Source organism: Sciurus carolinensis, chromosome 2 (assembly GCF_902686445.1).
Source record: "Sciurus carolinensis chromosome 2, mSciCar1.2, whole genome shotgun sequence".
In the NCBI taxonomy this organism is placed as follows: domain Eukaryota; kingdom Metazoa; phylum Chordata; class Mammalia; order Rodentia; family Sciuridae; genus Sciurus; species Sciurus carolinensis.
The window spans coordinates 189,080,540-189,102,051 of NC_062214.1; the positions used below are offsets into that span (position 1 = coordinate 189,080,540).

Consider the following 21,512-nt stretch of genomic DNA (forward strand, 5'->3'; position numbering starts at 1 on the left):
ATGTGAGAAAAGTCCTAGATTTTCTTGTTTGCTTTAGAGTGCTCCTGGAGATGTGGGAGACAGGCCAGGGAACCAGAAACCACCATGTCAGCAAGGAAAGGGACCTCCGAGATAATCTAGCCCCAATCTCTCCCACCATCTCTTTTGACATTATAGAAGGGGAAAGCAGACCCAGATAATTGAATTGACTTGTTCAAGGTCATCCAGTCAGTAAGAGTCAGAACTTCAATGAGGTTTACAAAATGATGCAAAGAGGCTAGTTCCGTCCTCTCCACGGAGTGAGGAGGGCCTGTGGTGGGGGCACAAACAGCTCCTCTATCCTCCAGTTCTGAGAAGTGGAAAATGACTAACTGCTGGAAATATGATAAAACTCCATGAATTAAAAACAACAAAAAAGCCACGCTTTTCCTTACCTTGTTATGACTTAAACTTTTAGAGTTTAAACAGATAGAAAAAAGGGCATAGCTTAAAATGATCTCCTGGGATCTGTCAGACAAGTCTCCAACCCCTGCCTGCGCTCCCCCGAGGGCGGGGGACGGGTGCTGTTTCAGCACCACGGACAGCAGCCCAGCAGCGGCTTTCGCGTCTCAGCGAGGCCGGCCAACCAGGCCCGCGCTCCACCACAGAGGAACGAAACCGCGGGGCGGGGCTTGAAGTACTCACCCTTACCTGAGGAGCCAGCGCGAGCATTTTCACAGGGTGACACACAGATGTAGGGCCCCAAATGGTCCCATCCCCCCTCAAATATTCCATTCGGTCCCCCACCTTGCAAAAATTCCACCATTGTTCTCATACTTGGGTTAAGCAATTTATAAATTTTTTTATTTTTTTTAATTTTTACACTCTGCATTTTGATTCACCATTCACAAATGGGGTACAAACTTTCATTTCTATGGTTGTACAAGATGTAGATTCACACCATTCGTGTAATCATACAAGTACACAGGGTCACGATGTCTGTCTCAGTCCACCATCTTCGTACCCCTGCCCCTCCCCCCTCATTTCCCTCTACTAATCTAAAGTTCCTCCATTCTTCTCTTACCCCCCCCCCCATTATGTATCATCATCCACTTATCAGGGAAAACACTTGGCCTTTGGATTGGCTTATTTCACTTAGCATGATATTCTCCAACTCCATTCATTTACCTGCAAATGCCATAATTTTATTCTTCTTTATGGCTGAATAATATTCCATTGTGTATATATACTAGAGATTCTTTATCCATTCATCTGTTGAAGGGCATCTAGGCTGGTTCCACAATCTAGCTATTGTGAACTGAGTTGCTATAAACATTGATGTGACTGCATTACTGTGGTATGCTAATAGACAGGTAGACCAATGGTACAGAATAGAAGACACAGAGACAAACCCACATAAATACAGTTACCTCATACTAGACAAAGAAACCAAAAACATACACTGGAGAAAAGATAGCCTCTTCAATAAATGGTGCTGGGAAAACTAGAAATCCATATGCAGTAAAATGAAATTAAACCTTTATCTCTCACCCTGTACAAAACTCATCTCAAAATGGATCAAGGACCTAGGAATTAGATCAGAGACCCTGCACCAAATAGAAGAAAAAGTAGGCCTGAATCTTCATCATGTAGGCTTAGGACCAGACTTCCTTACCAAGATTCCTAAAGCACAAGAAATCAAAGTAAGAATCAATAAATGGGATGGATTCAAATTAAAAAGCTTTTTCTCAGCAAAGGATACAATCTATAATGTGAAAAGAGAGCCTGCAGAGTGGGAGAAAATCTTTTCCACACACACTTTGGATAGAGCACTTATCTCCAAAATGTATAAAGAACTTACAAAACTTTACACCAAAAATACAAAGAACCCAATCAATAAATGGGGGCCAAGGAACTGGACAGACACTTTTACAGAAGAAGATATACAGGCAATTAGCAAATATATGAAAAACATACATCTCTAGTAATTAGAGAAATGCAAGTTAAAACAACCTTGAGATTTCATCTCACCCCAATCAGAATGGCTATTATCAAGAACACAAGCAATAATAGGTGTTGGCGTGGATGTGGGAAAAAGGCACACTCATACATTGCTGGTGGAGTTGCAAATTGGTGCAGCCACTCTGGAAAGCAGTGTGGAGAATCCTCAGAAAACTTGGAATGGAACCACCATTTGACCCAGTATCCCACTCCTCAGTTTATACCCAAAGAGTTAAGCAATTTTAAAAAATTAGTCCATGAATGTAGAGTCTGGACTGATTTGAAGCAGTGTCTTTCCTGCAAAAGGCTTGAAATCCAGTTGAGTAGATAAACATTTTGCAGTCACCAGTGCAAAGGGTGACAAGTAGCTGATGGGGTTAGTGGAGTGTGATGGCCAGGAGACCAGGAGAGTGGGAGGGAGAAGGTGCGCTGAGGCCCACCAAGAAACTGCCTCGGGTGGAAATTACTGAGTGGAACGGCAGAGCCCTGAAGGGTGGGGAGCAGGAGCAGAGGCACTGTGGTCAGGAGGCACGGGAAAGAGGAGGCGGGAACGTGTCCCGCCTCCAGATGCCGAAGGGAGGTGGAGGACAGTGGGGGGCCTGGGGTGACCAAGGCAGAGCGACAGGGGACAGGGGAGGGGGACAATGAGGAAAGCAGAGGAACCAGGAGGTGACTGTGGGTGTAAGCTTCCCATTTTTCTGGCAGGTGCAACTTGGCAGCCCCTCCTGTCCTTCTAGTCCCTTGGCCACTGTACCTCCACGTGATTGCTGCCCTGTCCCTCCACTTGCCTGTGTCCCCCACACTGCAGAGAGAGTGACTGATAATGCCCAATATGTGGCACCTGCTGCTGGGGTGCGGGGGTCGTGAGCACAGGGAGCCAGCGAGGAGGGCCGGACGGGGGAGGGGCAGAGGCGGTGTCGTGGGCAGGTAGATGGAGCTGAGGCGCAGGTGGGCGCCCGGACTGACCTGGGAGCAGGCTGGAGGAGGACCCCATGGAGGCCCACGTGGTCCTGGGTTCTCTGCCAGCCCTTCCAGGCTGGGGAGGAGGAGGAGGAACAGGAACCCACTGCTCAAGCTCCGAGCTGGGGACTCCAGGGGAGACTGGAAGTGCCTCAGGGGAAGAAGGCTGTCAGCCGACTGGTTCTGGCTGGCAGGGAACAAGTGACCCCAGCACTGCTCGCAGGCCTGGCCATCTCCCCGAGCACCCCTTCCAGGCCGGTCAGTTCTCCCCAGTGACCTCTCTGCCTGGGCTCCGGACTCCCAGCTGCACTGGGAAAGGGCGGGGCCTGAGGGCTGAGGGCTCTGCTACCGCCCTCCCCTCAGTGGGGACCAAGATGGGCAGCCCTCGTGCCCTAGGACCAGCATCTCCTTTCCTGGGGTCCCTGCACAGGGAGCTCAACCCAGCTGTGGGGCTTGATCACCCTGAACGTCGGTCAGCGACGTGGACTGCCCTCACCAGGGCCAGGCCGGACACCTGACAACTCCATGCCCCTTTCAGGAGCCCTCGGAGGTGCCACCATCCGGGCCCTGTCACTCGGATGCAAGTCGGATGTTTTCTCAGAAGCCAAGCACCCCGTCCTGCTGACTCTGGAGCTTGCAGGGCCTGGGTCACTGGTCAGCATAGACAAGGGTGGTGCCAGAGCCCGCAGCCGGGGCGGGAGGGAAGGGACAAGCTGTGGCGGGTGTGGGCACTCACAGTGCTGAGCTCCCAGAGGCCCAGAACTGGCTGTTCCTCCTGTTGGCACCCACGAGCGGGCTCCACGTGCCAGGCGCTCAGTGTTGGCGAGACTGGATTTTCTCGGTTAAACTCATAGAAATCACACAAGGAACCACTTTGGTCATTTTTCTAGAACAGGAAACGGGCTCAGAAAAGTGATTTTCAAGGTCACACAGGGTACTAGGCAGAGCCAGGATTTAAAACAGGCCTCCCTGGCATCAAAGGGCAGTTCTTTCCACCTCCTGAGCTGCTTCTGCTGACCAGCAAGGGCTGGGGGGACCTGGATCACCCCGAGGTCATGAAGACTCCTGCCGTGCAGGCCCTAAAAGTCTGTGGAGTTGAGGGCCTGCGGCCTGAGCAAGGGGTCCGCCTCCCCCAGAGACCTAGCTGCCCGCGCTTTCTTAGAAGCTACTTTGGCATTGCTTTGACCTGTCCCTAGGGGGTTGACCCTCCTCCTTCCCCACCATAAGGCCATGTCCAGCTGTCAAGCCGGCCACCTTCCTCTCTGCTGCCTGAACCTAACCCCCATCTCTGCACCAGGCCCGCAGCTTCCCGAGTTCCGGGCCACTTGGCGTGACGCCGGAGCTGGCCTCGCTTGGCAGTTCACCCGTGGAGCCTCTGAGGTTGGCCCCCCTGCCTTGTCCCTCTTGGTTGCAAAAGTTTCTGACGCAGGGGTGTCGCCCTAGAAAACATCATGCTCAGGGGTGGCCCTGCTGTGGGTCCCGGGGGGAATGTGGCCCTGGGGAGGGGGACAGGAGGCGGGGCACAGGGACGTCCCCCTGCCTCTCAGCAGCCCCCTGCCTCTCAGTGTGGTCCTTCTTACCTACCCACAGTACCTTGTGTCCTGAGCGAGGAGGCCTGGCAACTGCTTTGTTAGATTAAAGCAAACATCTGCTGAAGAAGAAAAGCAGAGCCTTAATTGGAGGCCCCGGGGTGTTTGCAGAGACAGATGGGCGAGGAGCTAATGAAATCGCCTCGCACTGGCCTCTGCGCAGACCTCGGCGATAAAGCCACATTGCCAGGCAACGGGGCTTTTCCACCTGGAGGCCTGATAAGGGGCTTGGCGGAGCCGCACGTTTGGAAAATATGATTTTGTGAGCTGGTTTGAGGGCGTGTTGACTCTGCTGTCCAACGGCCCAGTCCTCACTCAGATAAGCAGGTGCCACTTTTCTGGGGCACCAGCACGAGCTGTCCCCTGGGACCCCCTGGCAGGGCCTGTCCACGTGGGGCATCCCACACACAAGCCAGAGGAACAGACTGGCAGACCCTGGGGCCTGATTCTACTGAAGGGAACATGTCTGGTCACCAAAGGCAGGTGGTAGCAATGGCTTTCTCTCCTCCTCTCTGACTCTGGTCCAGGCCCCCTGGAACAGCGTGGAGTATTAGGACTGCAAGAACTAGCTGGGTCAGATGCAGCACCCCAACATCCCAAACCTCCTGGGGCTCCTCTTCTCCTAATGACTCCCTAATCTTGGCGTGACAGCCAAAGTCCTCAAGGAGGTCCCTGCGGTTTGGCATCTAGCCTAATGTTGTCTCATTGCCTGCCACCCATTGCCTGCTGTTTACTCTCTTCCAGCCGCCTCCGCCTTTTCGCTTTACCTCAAACCTGCCACAGGGCCTTTGCACTAGCTGTTCATTCTGCTGGGAATGGGCTTTCTGTATGTGTCTGCCCTGCTCTCTCCCTAGATGCCTCACTCAATTTACCGTCTCCACAAGGCCTACCTGACCACTTACACAGTGTGGCCCACAGTCCGTCACCCAGGGATTTCACAGCTCCTTACCCTACTCAGCTCTCTCCTTTTCCCACGGCAACTACCACCTTATACCCTACTATATGATGTGCTTATCGGTTATGGTTTACTGCTTGCCCTGTTTCCTTAGTCTAGAGTACCAGCTCCTAGAGGGCAGGAAGGCTGCGTCTGTCCTTCTCTCGCATACTCCAGGGAGAGAGAGCAGAGCTAAGAACACGTGGGTGCTGTCTGTTGAATATGGAAATCTCTCCCCTTCCCAGTCCTAAATGGCTTTGGTTGAACTGGTGAAGAAGAATGCACCTCTGCCAGGTAACTTCCCTAGGAAGACCTGGAGCCCCAGCACCTGGGACTTTGGAGAGAAGGTGACCTTGTCCAGGAGGGAAACCCAGGCCAGTGTCCCATGAACTTGGTTCTTGTCCCAGCCCTGCTATTAGTTTTCTGTGTGGCTCAGGACAAGGCACTGTCCATCTCCAAGTCTCTACCTCCTCTTTCGACAGGTACTACCATTCCCCCCTTATCTAATGGCAATTAGCTTTCACGTTAGGAGTCTGGGAGCCTACAGCTTGAGGTCAAATCCTGCTCTGCCCCTTCCTAGCTCTGTGGTGTTTGGCAGTTTAAGCAACATCTCTGAGCCTCCACCTCCTCATCTATGGTATGTGCCCCTTTTGCTTGTGTTGGCCACTGTGCTCTTTGCTAACTTCTGATGTCCTTGCTATCATTTGCCTCCTATGGGAAATTGTGGGAAAGTGGCTAGCAAGGGGCACTTGGCGAGCTGACCATAGCTCTGCCCCGGGAGGTCTCCCCTGACCCTAAAGCTCCCCCAACTCCTCCTGTGTTGCTGCAGCATGGCTGGTGCAAGCCCTGCCCGTTTTCCCAGCCTGGAGGATTCCGTCCTCAGCCGGTCCTTGCCTTTTGGGCCTCTACCTTGGTCAGAGGCACTGCAGCGGCCTGGCTGAAGACACGCGCTAGGTAGGCGGGGCGTCTAGAGAACCGCCCTCCAAATTGACAACGAAGAACAGTGAAGCCTCGGAGTCAGGGATGGAGGAGAAATCTGCAGGAGACCAAGAATGGATGAGGCCTCAAGGACACTGGGCCAAGGACAGGACCTTTCAAGGAGAGGGACACTGTCACCATCGCACCCAGGCACAGTCAGAGCTGGCCAGCACCTTAGCATGGGGTCCCTGAGGCACAGATTTGAGGGCATGTGGCCACAGGAGTCCCCAGAAGAGGAGTGGAGGACGGGAAGCAAGGCTCTGGTTGGCACACGTTGGCACCAGAGTGGGTGCCCTGGAGCCAGATGCCAGGAGGAACGGCTCAGTCTGTCAGGAAGCTGCCTGGAAATGGGATGAAAAAGCCATCCCCCAAACGAGGCCCCGGGTGCGGACGGCTGGGCGATGAGGAGTGAGCAGTGAACGGTGGCAGTCAGCTGATAGGTCTGCCCCCCGGAGGCCAGGACACCCATCCTGTTCCCTGCTCCCGGCCTGCCCGGCAAGAAGGCAGCCCCTCCTGCAGTCAATAGAAACTGCAATCCCTTTTGTGGTGGTGAATTAAACACTCCATGGATTTCCAGGAGCCCAGCTCAGTGGCATTAAGTACACTCGCATTATTGTGCAATGACCACCATCATCTCCAGGGCTCTGTCATCTTCAACTCTGCCCCTGTGAACTCCCATGGCCTCCACGACCCAGCCTGGGCAGCCACTGCTCCACCTGCTGCCTGAGAATCTGATCAGAGGTGACACTCTGTGATGTGCCTCCGTGTGCTTCTCACTGCTCAGATCTGGCTCCCGGACTCTCCTGGACTCTGGCGCGGGGCCTGCCAGTCTCGGGGGTCTCTTACTTGTTTATGAAACAATTAGAAATGCCGTGGAGGTTTGCGGATGAGATTGCTCTTGGTAACAGCAAAAGCAAAGTAACTGGCAGGTGCTGCCAGGGAAGTGTGTGTCACCAAGCCAGACGCCGTGAGAGCCGGAGAACACCTGCGGGAAAAGCGGTTAAATTCCAGGGCGCAGAAATTGTGGTAGACGACGATGCTGGTGACATGGGTAAATCCTTATGAGATGGGGCTCGGGAGGCGGCACCCACCTGCACACATTCATGGTGACCCCACGCCACCAGGGCACAGGGCACTAGTTCTTTCACTGGTCCCCTAGAGTCCTCTGCTGGGAACTCGAAGGAATGGAGTCGCCGCAACACAGACGGCAGAGCAGATGCTTTAGAACCACAGGCACTTGTCGCAGGTGGTGGAGCACAGGTCATTTCCCGGATCTGAGATGGAATGCGCGTCACTCTTCCGCTGGGTCCCACGGTCCTTTGTGCCCTGCTCTGTTGCTATTCCCTGAACGTGCCAGACACGTTCCTGCCTCCAGTACTTGCGAGGGTGGTTCCCTTTTCCTAGGCACAGGCTGGCCCCCTCTTGCCAACTCCAAATGTCACCTCCTAGGTGAGGCCTCTTCAGTCCACTCTGTTTAGTTGTGATCCGGTCCCTCCCCAGCACACCCTTCCCACCCCTATTTGTCCATTGCACTTTGCTTCTTTACTTACCCATTGGCTGTCTTCCTCCTCTGATGTGACCTCCACAGGGACAGGGCCTTCCTTTGTTTACTGCGGGTACAGCTGAGTGCTGTTCCAAGGTGCTGTAAGCACATAGCAGGTGCTAACTACTGTTGATAAATAAACGCATGAATGGGGTCATTTCAGTCCAGTTTCTCATTTAGGGACAGGAAATGGGCACAGGTGTGGGGACAAAGGAGGAAACAGCAGCAGAGGAGGGGCAGGAAGGAGGAGAGGCTCTGGAGGATGCCAGCCAGTGCCAAACTGTCACGCAGATGCCAGGTTCGCGGTGTCGCTGGCCTCAGGTAGTAGTTTCCAGTTTGGCATCCTAGATGAGAGCAGCAATATGGCCAGAGCGTCGAGGGTCCCAGGGCAGAAGGAAACCAACCAGAAACAGAACTTCCCACAAAACATCCAGGTTGGAGAACAGGCAAGGAGAGGTGAGCACTCTCCAGAATACAGCTGGGCGGCAGCATGAGGTGACCCCGAGGGCCTGGCCTGTGGCTGATGAGCGGATGCTACAGGGCTCCTGTTTGGGCTTGATTGTAAAAACTGGAGCCCGTGGCGCCCTCGCGACCAGCACGAAGGCTGTCCAACAGTGGCCTAGCCTAAGGACAGTGAACTCCCGGACCACTCGCCTTCCACCAAGGCACGAGACTGTCATCGCTGAATTGCGGCCACTGAGCCGGAGCGCCAGGCACTCGCCCTGGGAAAACAAAGGCGAGAACCCTTATTCAAAACCAGAAATACGCACACAATGATCAACTGCGAAGGCACAAAACTGGGATGCCACAGGAGGCCTCTCCAGGACCTCCCGAGCATCTCGGGAGCCCTGAGTCAGACCATGCCTGCAGCCGGTGAAAGCGGGAGATGCACGCCGCGCAGTCACCTCGGTGCGCAGCGGAGGGACGCGAGGCTCGGGTTCGGGAAGCGACAGCCCGTGGACGCGCAGCAAGCCGGAGGAACGGTCGACGGAGGGGCCGGCGGAGCCCTGCCGTGCCGCCTGGGTCCGCAGCCAGACCCCCGGCGCGGCGGCGGGGCAGCGAGGGGCGAGGTTGGAGGTGGAGCGAGCCGGGCCGGACCCCGGGGGTGGGAGTGGGGCGGGGGGCGGCCCGATGACGTCATTTCCGGGGTGGCGGGTATAAAAGCGGGGCGCCGGGCGCCGCTGCTGCCACTGCAGTGCTCCAGCCCGGCGCCCGAGGCTCGCGCGCCGACCGGCCAGCGGACCGACCAGCCGACCCGCCGACCGACGGACGCTCGCCGAGCCCCGCGCCCCGCCCGCCGCCGCCCGGCCCTGCCCGCGCCGCCGCCCGCTGCCATGCGCTGCGCCGCCGCCCTGGCGCTCCTGCTCTGCGCCGGGCAAGGTGAGCCCGGCTCGGGCGGGAAGGTCCCCGGGTCCCCGCGCCGCTCCTCACGCCCCCTCGGCGCGCCCAGGTTTCAGCACCACGGACAGCGCCGCCTCCTCCCGCCCGCCCCGCGGAGTGGCCTTCGCCCGGGCCCCGCGGGACGCCTGGCCTTGACCACCGCCCGCGGGACCCCCGCGCCGCCACTGCCGCCCGGGGCTCGGCCCCGCGCGCTTCCGGGCCAGCGCCGCGGCGGGCCTGGCCGGCCAAGGTCACGGGGGGAGGGGCGGGACGCGCTGCCCGGCCGCCCCTCCCCTCCTCCACCCTCCCGGCGCCCCGACTCGTGCCCCTCGCACAGCCCCTCCCCAGCGCCTTCCCCCTCGTCTCCCCGCGTCTCCCCGCCCGCTCCCGCCGCACCGCTGGCCTTCTTTCCGTGGCACTTGCCTTCCCGGCGCCCTCTCCAGAGCAGCCTCCCAGGGAAGAGCTGAGGCCCTGCAGGGCAGCCTCTGGGGGCCACCGCTGGGCAGCCCTGGGTGGGGCAGTTTTGAGGGGGCGTGCTGGGTGAGTGGGCCCCTCTGAGCCCAGTCCTTCCTGACTGGGCTCCCCTGGGCACAGGGGAGTGACCCCAGTGCGCTCTTTCTCTTCCCAGTCACTGCCCTCCCTATCAACAGCCCTATGGATAAAGGGGACACGGAGGTAAGGAGGGTTGTGGGGATGCCTGGGATGGGGAGAGAGGTTCTGGTGGACACCTCACAGCCAGTTCTTGGGCAGCTGCAGGAGCGAGCCTGGCACACAGCCAAGAGCCAGCACTGCGGCTGCTGAGCCTGGGGACAGCTCGCAAAAGAAGATATCAAAGATCGCTGGTTTCCCTGCTGTCCCACCGCAGGGACTTCCCCAGCTTTCTCTGAGTGGTACCCATGGGGTCTAGGTGCCAGGCCACTGTCCTGAGCACCTGCATCCAGCAGGCCCAACAGGGGTGGCTGGGTGGCATGGCTTGGTGGCAGTTGTCCACAGATCTGCAGGGACAGCCCTGCCTCCTGGCTCTGGGCTCCCTGTGCGCTCCCTCTCCCCCTCAGCTCCGCTAGCACCCTCCACTTCATAGGCACTCAGCCCGGTGCTCCCCAAGGGCCCCGGTGGAAAGATTCCTAAGTATGGCTCCTTCACCCAGGTCCCTGCTGGCTGGGGCCGATGGTGGAGGCCACCCAGGAAAGGGCCTTGGGGGTCACCAGTGTGGGTTCCTATGGCAGGAAGAGACACTCCACCCCAGAAACATGCTTAGAATTCATTCTCTTCTGAGCCAGGGCCATTTTTCCAGACTCTGGGACTCATCTCCACTTGAGCATCGAGAAATGTCTACTTTTCACTTCCCAGGGTCCATTTTCTTCAGAGGCTACAGTTAAAATCAAAAGTATTTCAACCTCAATGTGCCCAATTTTATTTCCCTTTTTTCCCCCAATTATATAGAAGCCAGAATTTAAACCCGTATTGCTCATTCTAGCTGTGCAACCTTGGAAAAATTCCTTAACTTCTCTGAGCTTCCCCTTTCTCTCCTTCCCCTTGAGGGGAGGTGTGTAGTGCCCAACACATGGGTCCTCAGAAAATGGGCACTGGTTTTCCTACAGCTTCCCTTTTAGACCTCCCAGTCCTCTGGGACCCCTACCCAATTCCTGTTCCCCAGAGTCTGCCCTCACAAACTGGTAGTTAACTGCTATTCCCAGTGGGAGGTCTGGGGTTGCAGGGAGATACAGGGTTCAGGCTGCTGGGCGCTGCTTGCCAGATCCCTTTTGGGGGCCCACTCGGGTCACTGTATTGTTCCAGGGGTGCAGGGTCATGAGCACCAGAGCAGCTGGTTGAGACCTGAATGTTCCTTTGGAGGTGGTGACGGCGCCCACTGTGCAGTGCTTGCGGGTGCCATCCTGCTTCCTTGGGCTGGTTGCCTTGGCATCCCGTAGACACAGCCTTCCACCCCCTCACTCCCCACCAGCGTTGCCTCATGCACGTCTGACACCTGCTTCTCCGCCCGGCTCTAGGCTGTGGAAGCAGGTCTGAGGCTGCGAGTCCACCCTGGCTAAGTGACAGTGTCTCCCACATGTGCCTCATTACCCTAGAAGGGTTGTCCGTGCTGGGAAGGCACCCTCACTCCTATTTACAAATGAGGAAACTGAGGCTCAGAGAGGTTCAGTGACTTGCCCAAGATCACACAGCCCGGATGCCATGCTACAGTTGGCACCATCATCAAAGATCGTCTAGTTATCAGATGCCTAGATTTGCACAGCATCTTGCCGGACACTGCCTTCAGGTATAGGCTGCTGTTGGCCTGGGACGGGCACTCAGATGCAGCTGATGTGTGCCCCTTATCCAGCTGGGTAGGTGGGTAGATGTACAGCCAGTGAGGCTGATAATGCCTATGTATGACAGCACCGCAGGTGTTGGGATGGAGATCTGGTCCTGTTTCCAGACAAGGGAGAGCCAGGGGAGGGCTCTGTTGCCTCCTGCAATCCAGGAAGACTTCCTGGAGGAGCGGGCCCCTTGGCATCTGCACACCCACGGCACTTCTGTAAGACAGTCTTCGAATTCCCAGAAGCTGTCCTTCACCCTTAGGGAAGCACCCTGGGACGGCAGGTACGAGTGCCCTGGCCCACCCTGGAGAGCCCGGCTGGCCTGGCCGTGCAGCTGGAGGGCCCGGCACAGGGCAAGCACCGCGGGAGGCCTTCCACCAGCACTGCCGTTGCCGTGGGCCATGATCAGGGCTGCGCCCGAGCCAGGCCTCCCCGGACCCCTGACGCCAAAGCAACGGTGCTTCTGTCCTCAGGGGCGGGGGCTGAGCCGCCCGCCTGCTCTCTTCCCAGGTGATGCGGTGCATCGTCGAGGTCATCTCCGACACCCTGTCCAAGCCCAGCCCCACGCCCGTCAGCCCCGAGTGCCTGGAGACTCTCCGAGGAGGTAGGGCTGCCTGCTGCGCTGGAGGTGGCCTGTGGCTGGGGCGGACTCCTCTTTCCACCCAGCCGTCACCCAGCGAGGACCTGCCTCGGCCAGTGCCGCGCTGGGGCCTGGGGTGCGGGCGAGGAAGAGTCACAGCCTCGGGCCTGGAGCCTGTGGGCTGCGGAGGGGACGGATGTGGTCCTTCGACTTCTGGGCAGAGTGCGGCCAGGTCCGGAGCAGCAGTCCCGTGGGCTGGGGCCCCCGCGGGCTGGGGCCCCCGTGGCCAGGGTTCTGTGCTCTCCCAGGTCGGAGCACTTCCGGCCGCGGTCTCCGCCCATGGGGCTGTGATGAAGGACGGGTTGCCGTGAGGCTGAAGGGCCCAGTCTTCCTTGCCCGGCCAGCTTTGGCCAGCTCCTGGGAGGCACCTGGAGTGTGGAGCTGGGGGCTTTAGTGGCCATCAGGAGGTGGACAGTGGAGGACAGGCATTCGGGTGGAGAGGCCTGGAGCGAGAAGCGTGTAGAGTTGCTGTGCATCCCCAGGGCCTGCCGCCCCTGGGCTGAGGTCTGCTGGGACCCTGGCTGGCCTTTCCAATGTGCTAGAACAGCGCCTGGCCCTCGGCGTGGAGGACATTGCCACAGTGTTGCCTCAAGATCCGATCTGACTGCTGCCGCCCATCTGGGTTTCCAGAGGAAATCCCTAGTGCTCGGTGAAGTGCTGACGGGCCTTTCTCTCGACTTGTTCTCTAAGCCGCTGTAACTGTGCTCCTTCTCTAGATGAGCGGATCCTCTCCATCCTGCGACACCAGAATTTACTGAAGGAGCTCCAAGACCTTGCTCTCCAAGGTACTTTGCAGCCGCGTGCCATGATTCTGGGTAGACTCCATCAGCTGAGAATCAGAAAATCCGGAGGGAGGTTGGCAAGATGCTCTGGGGCACTCACTCACTTCTTTTCAATCAGAGCAGAAAGGTAGGATCTGCTCTGACACCTGGTTCAATTTGTTACTGGCATCGTTAAAGAGATCAAGGTTCAGGGAGGTCGAGTGGCTTGTCCGGGGTCACACAGTACATAGGGACAGGCCCTAATACCCCATGACCTATGGAGTTCGACCATGTCAGGAGGTTGCTCTCGAGACTAGAATGCAGACAGCTCTCCTTCCCTCTGCAAACCGAGAAGTGACCGGTCTCGAGAGAGGAAGGGCTCTTCCCCCGCAAACTTCTGCCCCGGGGACAGTGGGGAGGTGGGAGGGCCTTGCCTGCCTCAGACTCCGTGCGCTTTGGAGCAAGGCGGGCTAAGCCGCGCCGTCCCGAGCTGGTACTGCCAGAGCAGGGGTCCTTTTCCAGGAGAGTAGGAGTCCACAGCCACCGTCAGGAACAGGTGACCGAGCCGTGGTGGGCGCCTTGTCCCTGAGGGTGTCAGAGAGGCTGGGCAGCGCGCTGGGATGGACAGTTAGGCTCTGCCACCCCGGAGGCGGCCCCTCAGGCTTGATGGAAGGCACCACTGGCCGGGCAAACTGGAAAACCTGGGTCCTGGCCCGGCAGCTCCTGGCCGACTCCCCGAGAGACTCAGTAGAGCAGGGCCACCGGCACCCCGGGCACCTACCCAGCGACTGCTTCCGGCGCGAGGGCAGGCCCTGCCTCAGGCCTGGGCTCGTGTCTGGTGGGCTGGTAGGGGCAGGAAGGCTGCTGCAGCTCGGGAGGGCCCGCTCAGGGCTCCGGGGCAGACCCGGCCGTGTGGGATCGAGAGCTCAGATCTGGGCAGGAGCGATACCCACAGCGGCCCCAAGTTCACGTGCCTCCTCTGGCTGTGCCAGCAGGTGAGGGCGCAGGGAGGAGGGCAGCGTCCTGGCTGCAGGCGGCGCTGGGCGGCCCCGGCTGTAACGGCCTGTGCTGTTAATTTGTCATCGTGGGTTCCAGGCTCGGATTTTTAGCTAAACGATACACTTAGGATTAAACATTGATTAACGTTACATTTAAGTAATGAAATTTAACGTCCTCAGAGACTCAGAGGGAAATGGGTCCTGAAATACCCGCCCCCAGGTACCCAGCACACACGGTCACTGCCAGTGACCTGGCGCAGCCTCCGCCCACCGTCCCCCCTTCCTCCAGGCCCCGTGCTGTCCTAGCGCACCTGCCTCTGCTCGGCACCCACCCGGTGTGCCCTGTGTATAGCTGCCCGAGCGAGGAAATGGCCCAGAGAGGCCGGGGACGCACACCTGCCCGGGCCAACGCTGTTCCCTGGTTCACAGCTGCCCTGGAAGTCCCCACAAGAGGAAGGGCCACTCCAGCTGCAGAGCTGGCCCAGCAGAGGGGCCAGCGCCCAGCGCCAGGCCCAGGTGTGGGGACGGTCAGGGAGGCTGTGGCAGCTGGGCCGGTGCAGGGAGAGCAGGCGCTGGTCACGGTCACAGGTGCTGACCCTGGGCTCAGTGCTGGCCTCCTCCTGGGGCCTGGAGCAAGAGAACCCAGGAGGATGATGAGCGGTCACCGCTGTCCCCTGCTGCCGGGTCCCTGAGCTTCCAGCCTGACCCCGCCCCTGCAGCCCTCTGCCCCATCGGGCCTCGCTGGCCCTGTGAGGCACAGGCAGTGCCCGCTGTCCTCTCCCAGTGCAGGGACGAATCTGCAGAGGCGGTGTGGCCCCAGATGGGCCCTTCAGCCCTGCGTGGGTCCCTCAAGGGCTCCCGCTCTGCACGGGGAGGTGGCAACCTCGGTCTCCTGGCGGCTGGGACCCAGTGGGCCTTTCGTCCTCCTCGCCCCAGGGGCCCAGGAGAGGACGCAGCAGCACAAGAAGCACCGCAGCTTCGAGGAGGAGCTCTCGGAGGTCCTGGAGAACCAGAGTGGCGAGGCCACGTCCCCAGGTCAGTGCTGGCCCCGCTGCCCAGGGGCGGGGAGGGGAGGGGCAGCAGCGATGGCCAGGTCTCCATGCCTTGGCTTCCCAAGAGCCAGGAGCTCCTCCTGCAAGCCCCGGATGGCAGCGGGGGTCCCCTTGCCCTTACCATGGGGACCGAGGTGAGCCGCACAGCGAGGGCGTGTCCCCCTGCAAAGCCCGCAGGTGCTCAAGGTGGTCCCGACTGCCCACCGCAGGGCTGGGGCTCTGGGCTGGGAGCTCTGCGGCCTGGCAGGTCGGCAGTGTCAGCTCTGGGCCTCCCAGTGGCCCCTGCAGCAGGGCCCCTGGCCCAGCCCCCGCCCTCTTGGGACTTGGTGGCTCCTTAGAATAGCCAAGTCGCAGGAGGGCGTGGGGGTGGCTGACAGTGAGGAAACCGGGTCACCGTTCTTACACCCAAGATGCCTCACGGGTCGAGGGTGTCATGGTGAGGCGGGAGCCTCAGGCCACCTGCACGGGCCGCTCTTCCCACGGGTTAGAGAAGGCCAGGTCCTCGAGTGCCGGGTCCCAGTGGCCCTGCCCCTGGGGCTGGAAGGGAGCCTACCGGTCAGCGCAGCTGCCCAGACCCTGGCCCACCTGTCAACCTGGTGCTGTGGGGTGCTGCTCCACCCCCGTCCTGGCTTCCCGGGAGTTTGGTGGCCACGGGCGCCTGCCATGGCCTGGGAGGGGGCAGAGCGTGGCATCTGGAGTGAGACCGGGCCAGCTCGTGGCCCGCAGCCGGCACCAGCACTTTCCGCTGCTCAGTTTGTTTCTGTGGCGGGAGTACCGAGCGCCCAGCACCTGGGGTCCTGGCCAAGCTCCATGGGGAGTGTGCTTGGGGTGCTTTGCTCAGCAGCGCTCATTTTAGCAGTGATGGGGTTTTTTACTGTTAAAAGCTGTCCTGAGGAGACGCTTGCAGAAATACTGAGGAACCGAGCACTCCCACAGGGTACAGAAGGCGGCCAAGCCCCATGTGGGGGGGAGAATGAAGTTGCAGTCTTGGTGCCTCTTACACAGAGAGGTTAAGTGATTTGCCCCAGATCACATAGCAGTTCAGCCAATGTCCTAATTATCATGTCAGGGTTCTTTCTTCTGGGGTCATTTTCGAGGTCTGCTGCTTTGTTTTGTTGTAGATGGACAGAATACTTCTATTTATTTATTTTTATATGGTGCTGCTGAGGATTGAACCCAGTACCTCACACGTGCTAGGCAGGTGCTTTGCCACTGAGCTACAGCCCAGCCCAGGGTCTGTTGCTTTTTGTTTGGGGTTTTATTTTTAGATTTTAGTCACATCCTGCTTTAAGAGGCAGAAATAAAAAAACACAATCGAGTTGTGCTTGGATGGAGCCCAGACGTGGAGGAGAACCCTAATCCTCGTCTGGGGCTCAGCTTCCTGGAAGCCAAGGCACGTGACACCTGGGACCTGCAGCTGGTCCTCAGGGCCTGACTTCGCCCTGTTGTTTCTGCAGAGGTGACAGAAGAACCATCCTCTAAAGATGCTGCAGAGAAAAGAAGAGATGCCACAGAAGGAACCAGGCCCCAGGCCCTCCCTGAGCCTGGGCAGGGGCACAGCCAGGCCCCTGGAGAGGAGGAGGCCCCCAGCACACAGCCACCAGCCAGCCCGGCCGGCCAAAGGCATCCAGGCCCACAGGCTGTGGGGGACAGCGAGGGCCCTGCCCAGGGTCTGGTGGACAGAGAGAAGGGCCTGAGAGCAGAACAAGGGCAGCAGACAAATCAACAACAGGAGGAGGAGGAGGCAGAGGCTGCAGAGAAGGCCGCCCCCGAGGAGGAAGGACCCACCGCAGCCTCTGACCCCCCGCTGAGCCTCAGCTACAAGGATTCCCAGAAAGACGAGAGTACGTGTGACATGTGACGGGGCCTCAGCGGGTGTGTCTGGGAGAGGGGCCGGGTGGGAGGGAACTTCAGCCTTAATCTTGTCTTCATAACAATCCTGAAAGGTGGGCGTTGCATCCATTTTGCAGATGGGCAAGTGAAGCTCAGAGAGGGACTTGCCCAAAGTCACACAGCTGACTTAAGAGTAAAAGTTGAAATTCCAGCCCCAGTGTGACTTCCATACTCCCCCCGGGGCCCCAGGGGCAACAGGGGCTTTGCAGGGGGGTGGGCAGCTCTGAGGACAGGGAGACAGGAGGACAGGTGGGAGCAGGCTGGTCTGGGGACGGCGTTGTCTCCGGTGATGGTGTGGCCGGCTTCCCGGAAGCCCTGCTGGGAGCCTGCTGGGCTGGGCTGGGCTGGGGCTGAGGGGCCAGAGGAGGAGGCAGTCTGCCCACCCGCCCTGGGGGCTCAGAGAGGGTCTTGAAAGGCACAGCATCAGGGTGGCCCTGCCCTCCAGGAAGGCCGTGGACAGGCTGAGGACCCTGGGAGGTAAGCACGTGGCCCTGACGGTGGCCCCGGCGGTCGCTGGGCAGTGGTGGACGGCATGCCCGCGTGCCCTGCTCACCCCTGTTCTCGTCCACCCCTCAGGTCCGTCTGAGGCTCTGGGGGTGGATGGAGCCCCGAAGCCGGAGGCCGAGGAGACCCGGCCCCCCGAGGGCAGGGGAGCGCGGGCGCAGCCCCCACGGCAGCAGGAGGAGGAGGAGGACCTGGTGGGGACCCCCCAAGGCCCGATCCGGGGCGGGAAGAGCGGGGAGCAGGAGCCGGAGCAGCGGCTCTCCAGGGAGTGGGAGGAGGCCACGCGGTGGAGCAAGATGGACCAGCTGGCCCGGGAGCTGACGGCCGGCAGGCGGCTGGAGGGCGAGGACGAGGAGGACGACCCCGACCCCGACCGCTCCATGAAGCTCTCCTTCCGCGCCCGGGCCTTCGGGCCCAGGGGCCCTGGCCTGCAGCTGCGCCGAGGCTGGAGGCCGACCTCCCGGGAGGACCTGCCCCTGCAGGCGCGAGGCTACCCCGAGGAGAAGAAGGAGGAGGAGGGCAGCGCCAACCGCAGGGCAGAGGTCGGTACGGGGCGGGAGCGGGGCCGCGGGGACAACCACACTCGGTCATCACTGCCCGCCCAGGGACAGGGGCCCCTTGAATCTAGACGAGGAGTGGTGCTCGGACGGGGCTCTCGGGCTGGAACGCCCTGGCCCCCGTGGGCAGCGGGGACGGTGCCACAGCAGGCAGGAGCCTTCAGAGCAGCCCGAGAGGCGCTGGGCATGGGGTCTGTGAGCAGGTCGTGGGAGTGACCAGGCCGCTGGCACTTCCAGTGGAGCAGGGGACAGAAGGGCCTGGCAAGACTGGCCTGGGGGTCCAGGCTCAGGGCACCCCGGGCCCTGAAAGCTTGGGAGGGCAGTGTAAGGGGACGCTAAGGGTCAGGTCGTGCCCTGGGAAGACAGTGCCCTTGACCTGGCCGTGTCTCAGCGCCCAGGAGGCCCTCTTCCCATGAGAGCAAGGGGCAGGCAGGGCAGCTGTCCCGGGGCCTGTGTGAAGGGGAGTGGGGAGACATGGATGTGTGCCGCAGGTCTGGCTTAGCCCTTCCTGGCTGTGTGACCGTGGGCAGGTCACTGCCTTCTCTGAGCCTCGCTGTCCACCCTCCCCTCTCTGCTCACCTCGGTGTCACGTTAGAAAACACACGTGCTTGGGAAGTCGGGCCTGCCCAGGGCCAGGGCCACTTGGATGCGGAACAGGGTGGCTCAGGGTCACAGCCGCCCAGGAGGGTGGACGCTGGGTTTCCTGGCAGCCAGGCAGTGCCACCTTGGGCTGGAGGAGACCCCGGGGTACTTGATTCAACTCAGTGCTCTGGGGACCACAAGGGACCAGAGTCCTCTCCCCACCCAGAAAAGCAGGTGTCCCTCTCTCTGGGCCTGGGTTCTGCTCTGGTAACTGGGCTGGGAGGGGCATGTGCCCATGTCCCCAGGACTGGGCAAGGGCCCCAGGAACAGCGCGTCGCCCCACCTCCAGGACAGGAGAGCAACCCCGAGCTGCAGAGCCATGTGGTGCTGGAGGTGCTGCCAGCTGCCCTTCTCCACAGGCAGAGGGCCCCAGGGTGCGGGGTGGGGCGGGGACCCCGAGCTTGTGGACAAGGCGGGGTGGGGGCCTCCTCCCAGCCAAGGGTCTTAGAAACCTCTGCACTGGCCGCCTGTGAACCCAGGGACTCGGCAGGGGGAGGACGGGAGCAGGAGGAGCACGAGTCTGTCACCAGCCCGGGCAGCTTGGTGAGGGTGTTTCAGGAGCCGGTTAAGGCGGGGTGCTGGATGGCCCCGTGGTGGGCACTCGCCCAGCGCGTGCATGGCCCTGGGTTCCGTCCCAGCACCGCAAAGAAGAACAAAGACCCTCAGCATCACAGTCACCCCCAGAGGCCACTGAAGGTCAAGGGGACTCTGGGTCCTTATTTCCAAGGCAACAGTTGTCAGTATGCCATGAACTGGGCCCAGGTGGGGCTGTAGAGTGACCTCCAAGCTGGGCCTGCCCACAGCAGCCATGACTCAGCAGGGACCTTAGATGTGCACTCCCAGGCCAGGGTCAGGAGGTGGCTTCCCTGAGCCCGGCTCCGAGTTCGAGGGTATACTGGGGGGGTGTCCTGCTGAGAGGCCTGGTGGCTTTGGGAGGCTGGGCCATAGAGCAGGGCTCGGAGGGTCCCCTGCTCCCCTGACCACCCGGCAGCCTGAGAATCAGGAATCACCTTTGCAGGTGGCTATGGGGCACCTGCCAGTGTCTAGCTCTGCCGCAGGCCCCGTGCACCCCAGGTATGGAGGCTGTGGAAGACAGACAGTGCCCAGCCTGGCCACCCCTGAGGCCATCGGCTGTGGGCTGGGCCACGGCAGGGGCGCTGGAGGGAACCAGGGGCTTCGTGGCCCACATACCCTGCAAGAACAGACTTGTGCCTGCCCGGACCACAGAGGAGGCAGGGCTGGATCAGAGGCTCCGGGCTGGGTGCAGTCAGGGCCTCTGCTGCCCGCGTGCCCGCTGGTGCACGACAGCCCTCAGGAAGGCCCCAGGGTGGTGCCATGTCCCCATGGGACAGGCGGGGCTGCAGGCAGAGCCACTGTCCAAGGCCACACAGCCGACCGGCAGGCCGGCCAGCCTGGCTGACTGTCCCACAGATGCCACCAGCACAGGCTGGCTCCCAAGTGACCCTTGGTGCTCTCTCCTAGGACCAGGAGCTGGAGAGCCTCTCGGCCATTGAGGCGGAGCTGGAGAAGGTGGCGCACCAGCTCCAGGCGCTGCGGCGGGGCTGAGACGCCAGTGGCATGGCCGGCCAGGGCCCCTGGGCACCCTGTGGTCCTGGCTGTCCGGTCCCCTCTGCAGGTCCTGCCCAGATGGCCTGGGCGCTGCTTCCAGTGGGGAGGCGGCTCCCAGCAGCCCAGGCGCAGGCCACCCTGCCGCCCACCCTCCTCTCCGCTCCCGCAGCCCTGCCTTGGCCTCTCCTGCGCAGGGCGGGCCCACCACTCCACACACAGCATCTCCTCTCTGAACACAGGCGGCTTTCTAGAAGACCCTTCCGCCCGCACGCCCCCCGGGCACAGCTGCAATAACTTCTGACCTGCCAGTGAAAGCTGAAACTCCTGACGATAATATATTCTGTACAAAATTTATCTAAGGAAAATAAAATCTGCTCTGGGCTCTTTCCTTTTTCTTTGAAATTTTTTCCCTTTCAACTCCCAATGGACATACTGGATTTGAGCAAAGGGACAGGGGGGTTTCAGTCCATCTGGGCATTTTGGGGCCACTTCTTAGCTGTGGGATCTTAGGCAAGTGGGTTTATACCTCTGGGCCTCAGTTTCCCTGTCTGTAAGATGGATCTGCTGATCTGCCTCAGACGGGGGGGGGGTGTATGGGTGAAGTGACCTGTTACTCCTGTCTTGACCACCTGGTGAGGCCAGGCTGGGACACAGCCTCTGCTTTCTGAGATGGCACCTCCAGATAGACTGGGTGCCCCAGTCACCTGTGGGGCTGGGTAGAGACCCTGACAGCCCCCAGATGGTACCTGCCACAAGCCACAGGCACCAGGCCAGCTTGGGACTTCCCGCAGCTGCAGGCCGCCCTTGTCCGAGTCCATTCCTTCCCCGCCATGGCCACTGGCCTGTCATGTGCATAGGACCCTGGGACATCTGAAGCTCTAGTGCATTTAACAGTTCACTAGAACACAGCAGGCCTTGGTCTGTTTCAAAAATGAAGAAACCGAGGCAGAGAAGGTGAGAAGCTCCCCAGAGTCACAGGCAGGGACGATGCCGCAAGCCCTGAAGCCCTGGCCGTGCAGGACTGACTGCAGGGCCATCCGGTCGCCTGTCAAAACGCGAGCACATGGCTGCCTTGGGCCGAATGGGCCTGGCATGAGGAGTTGACCAGGACGAACCCTGGCTCCGAGAAGCCCACCACCCAGCAGGGAAAGCCAGACCCTCCCCCAGCCAATGTCACCGGCTGGGACAAATGTGTGCTCAGCAGGAGGGAGCATATGCCCACGTCCTCCACTGGG

At 60.1% G+C, this 21,512-nt stretch overlaps 1 protein-coding gene across 2 annotated transcripts; it reads left to right on the plus strand.

The window, feature by feature from the left end:
* The first annotated feature begins 8,799 nt into the window (after window positions 1-8,799).
* On the plus strand, window positions 8,800-20,653 carry Chga (chromogranin A). Of its 2 annotated transcripts, XM_047536051.1 has the most exons (9): window positions 8,800-9,040; window positions 9,160-9,343; window positions 9,972-10,018; window positions 12,172-12,265; window positions 13,018-13,086; window positions 14,997-15,095; window positions 16,570-16,956; window positions 17,582-18,051; window positions 20,191-20,653. In XM_047536051.1, exons 2-9 carry the CDS (start codon window positions 9,298-9,300, stop codon window positions 20,272-20,274), a joined length of 1,296 nt encoding a protein of 431 aa, XP_047392007.1. In that variant the 5' UTR covers window positions 8,800-9,040; window positions 9,160-9,297; the 3' UTR covers window positions 20,275-20,653. The 2 variants fall into 2 exon arrangements, with proteins under 2 accessions (XP_047392007.1, XP_047392015.1); XM_047536059.1 differs by lacking the exon at window positions 8,800-9,040 and having other exon boundaries at window positions 9,095-9,343.
* The last annotated feature ends 859 nt before the right edge of the window (window positions 20,654-21,512 follow it).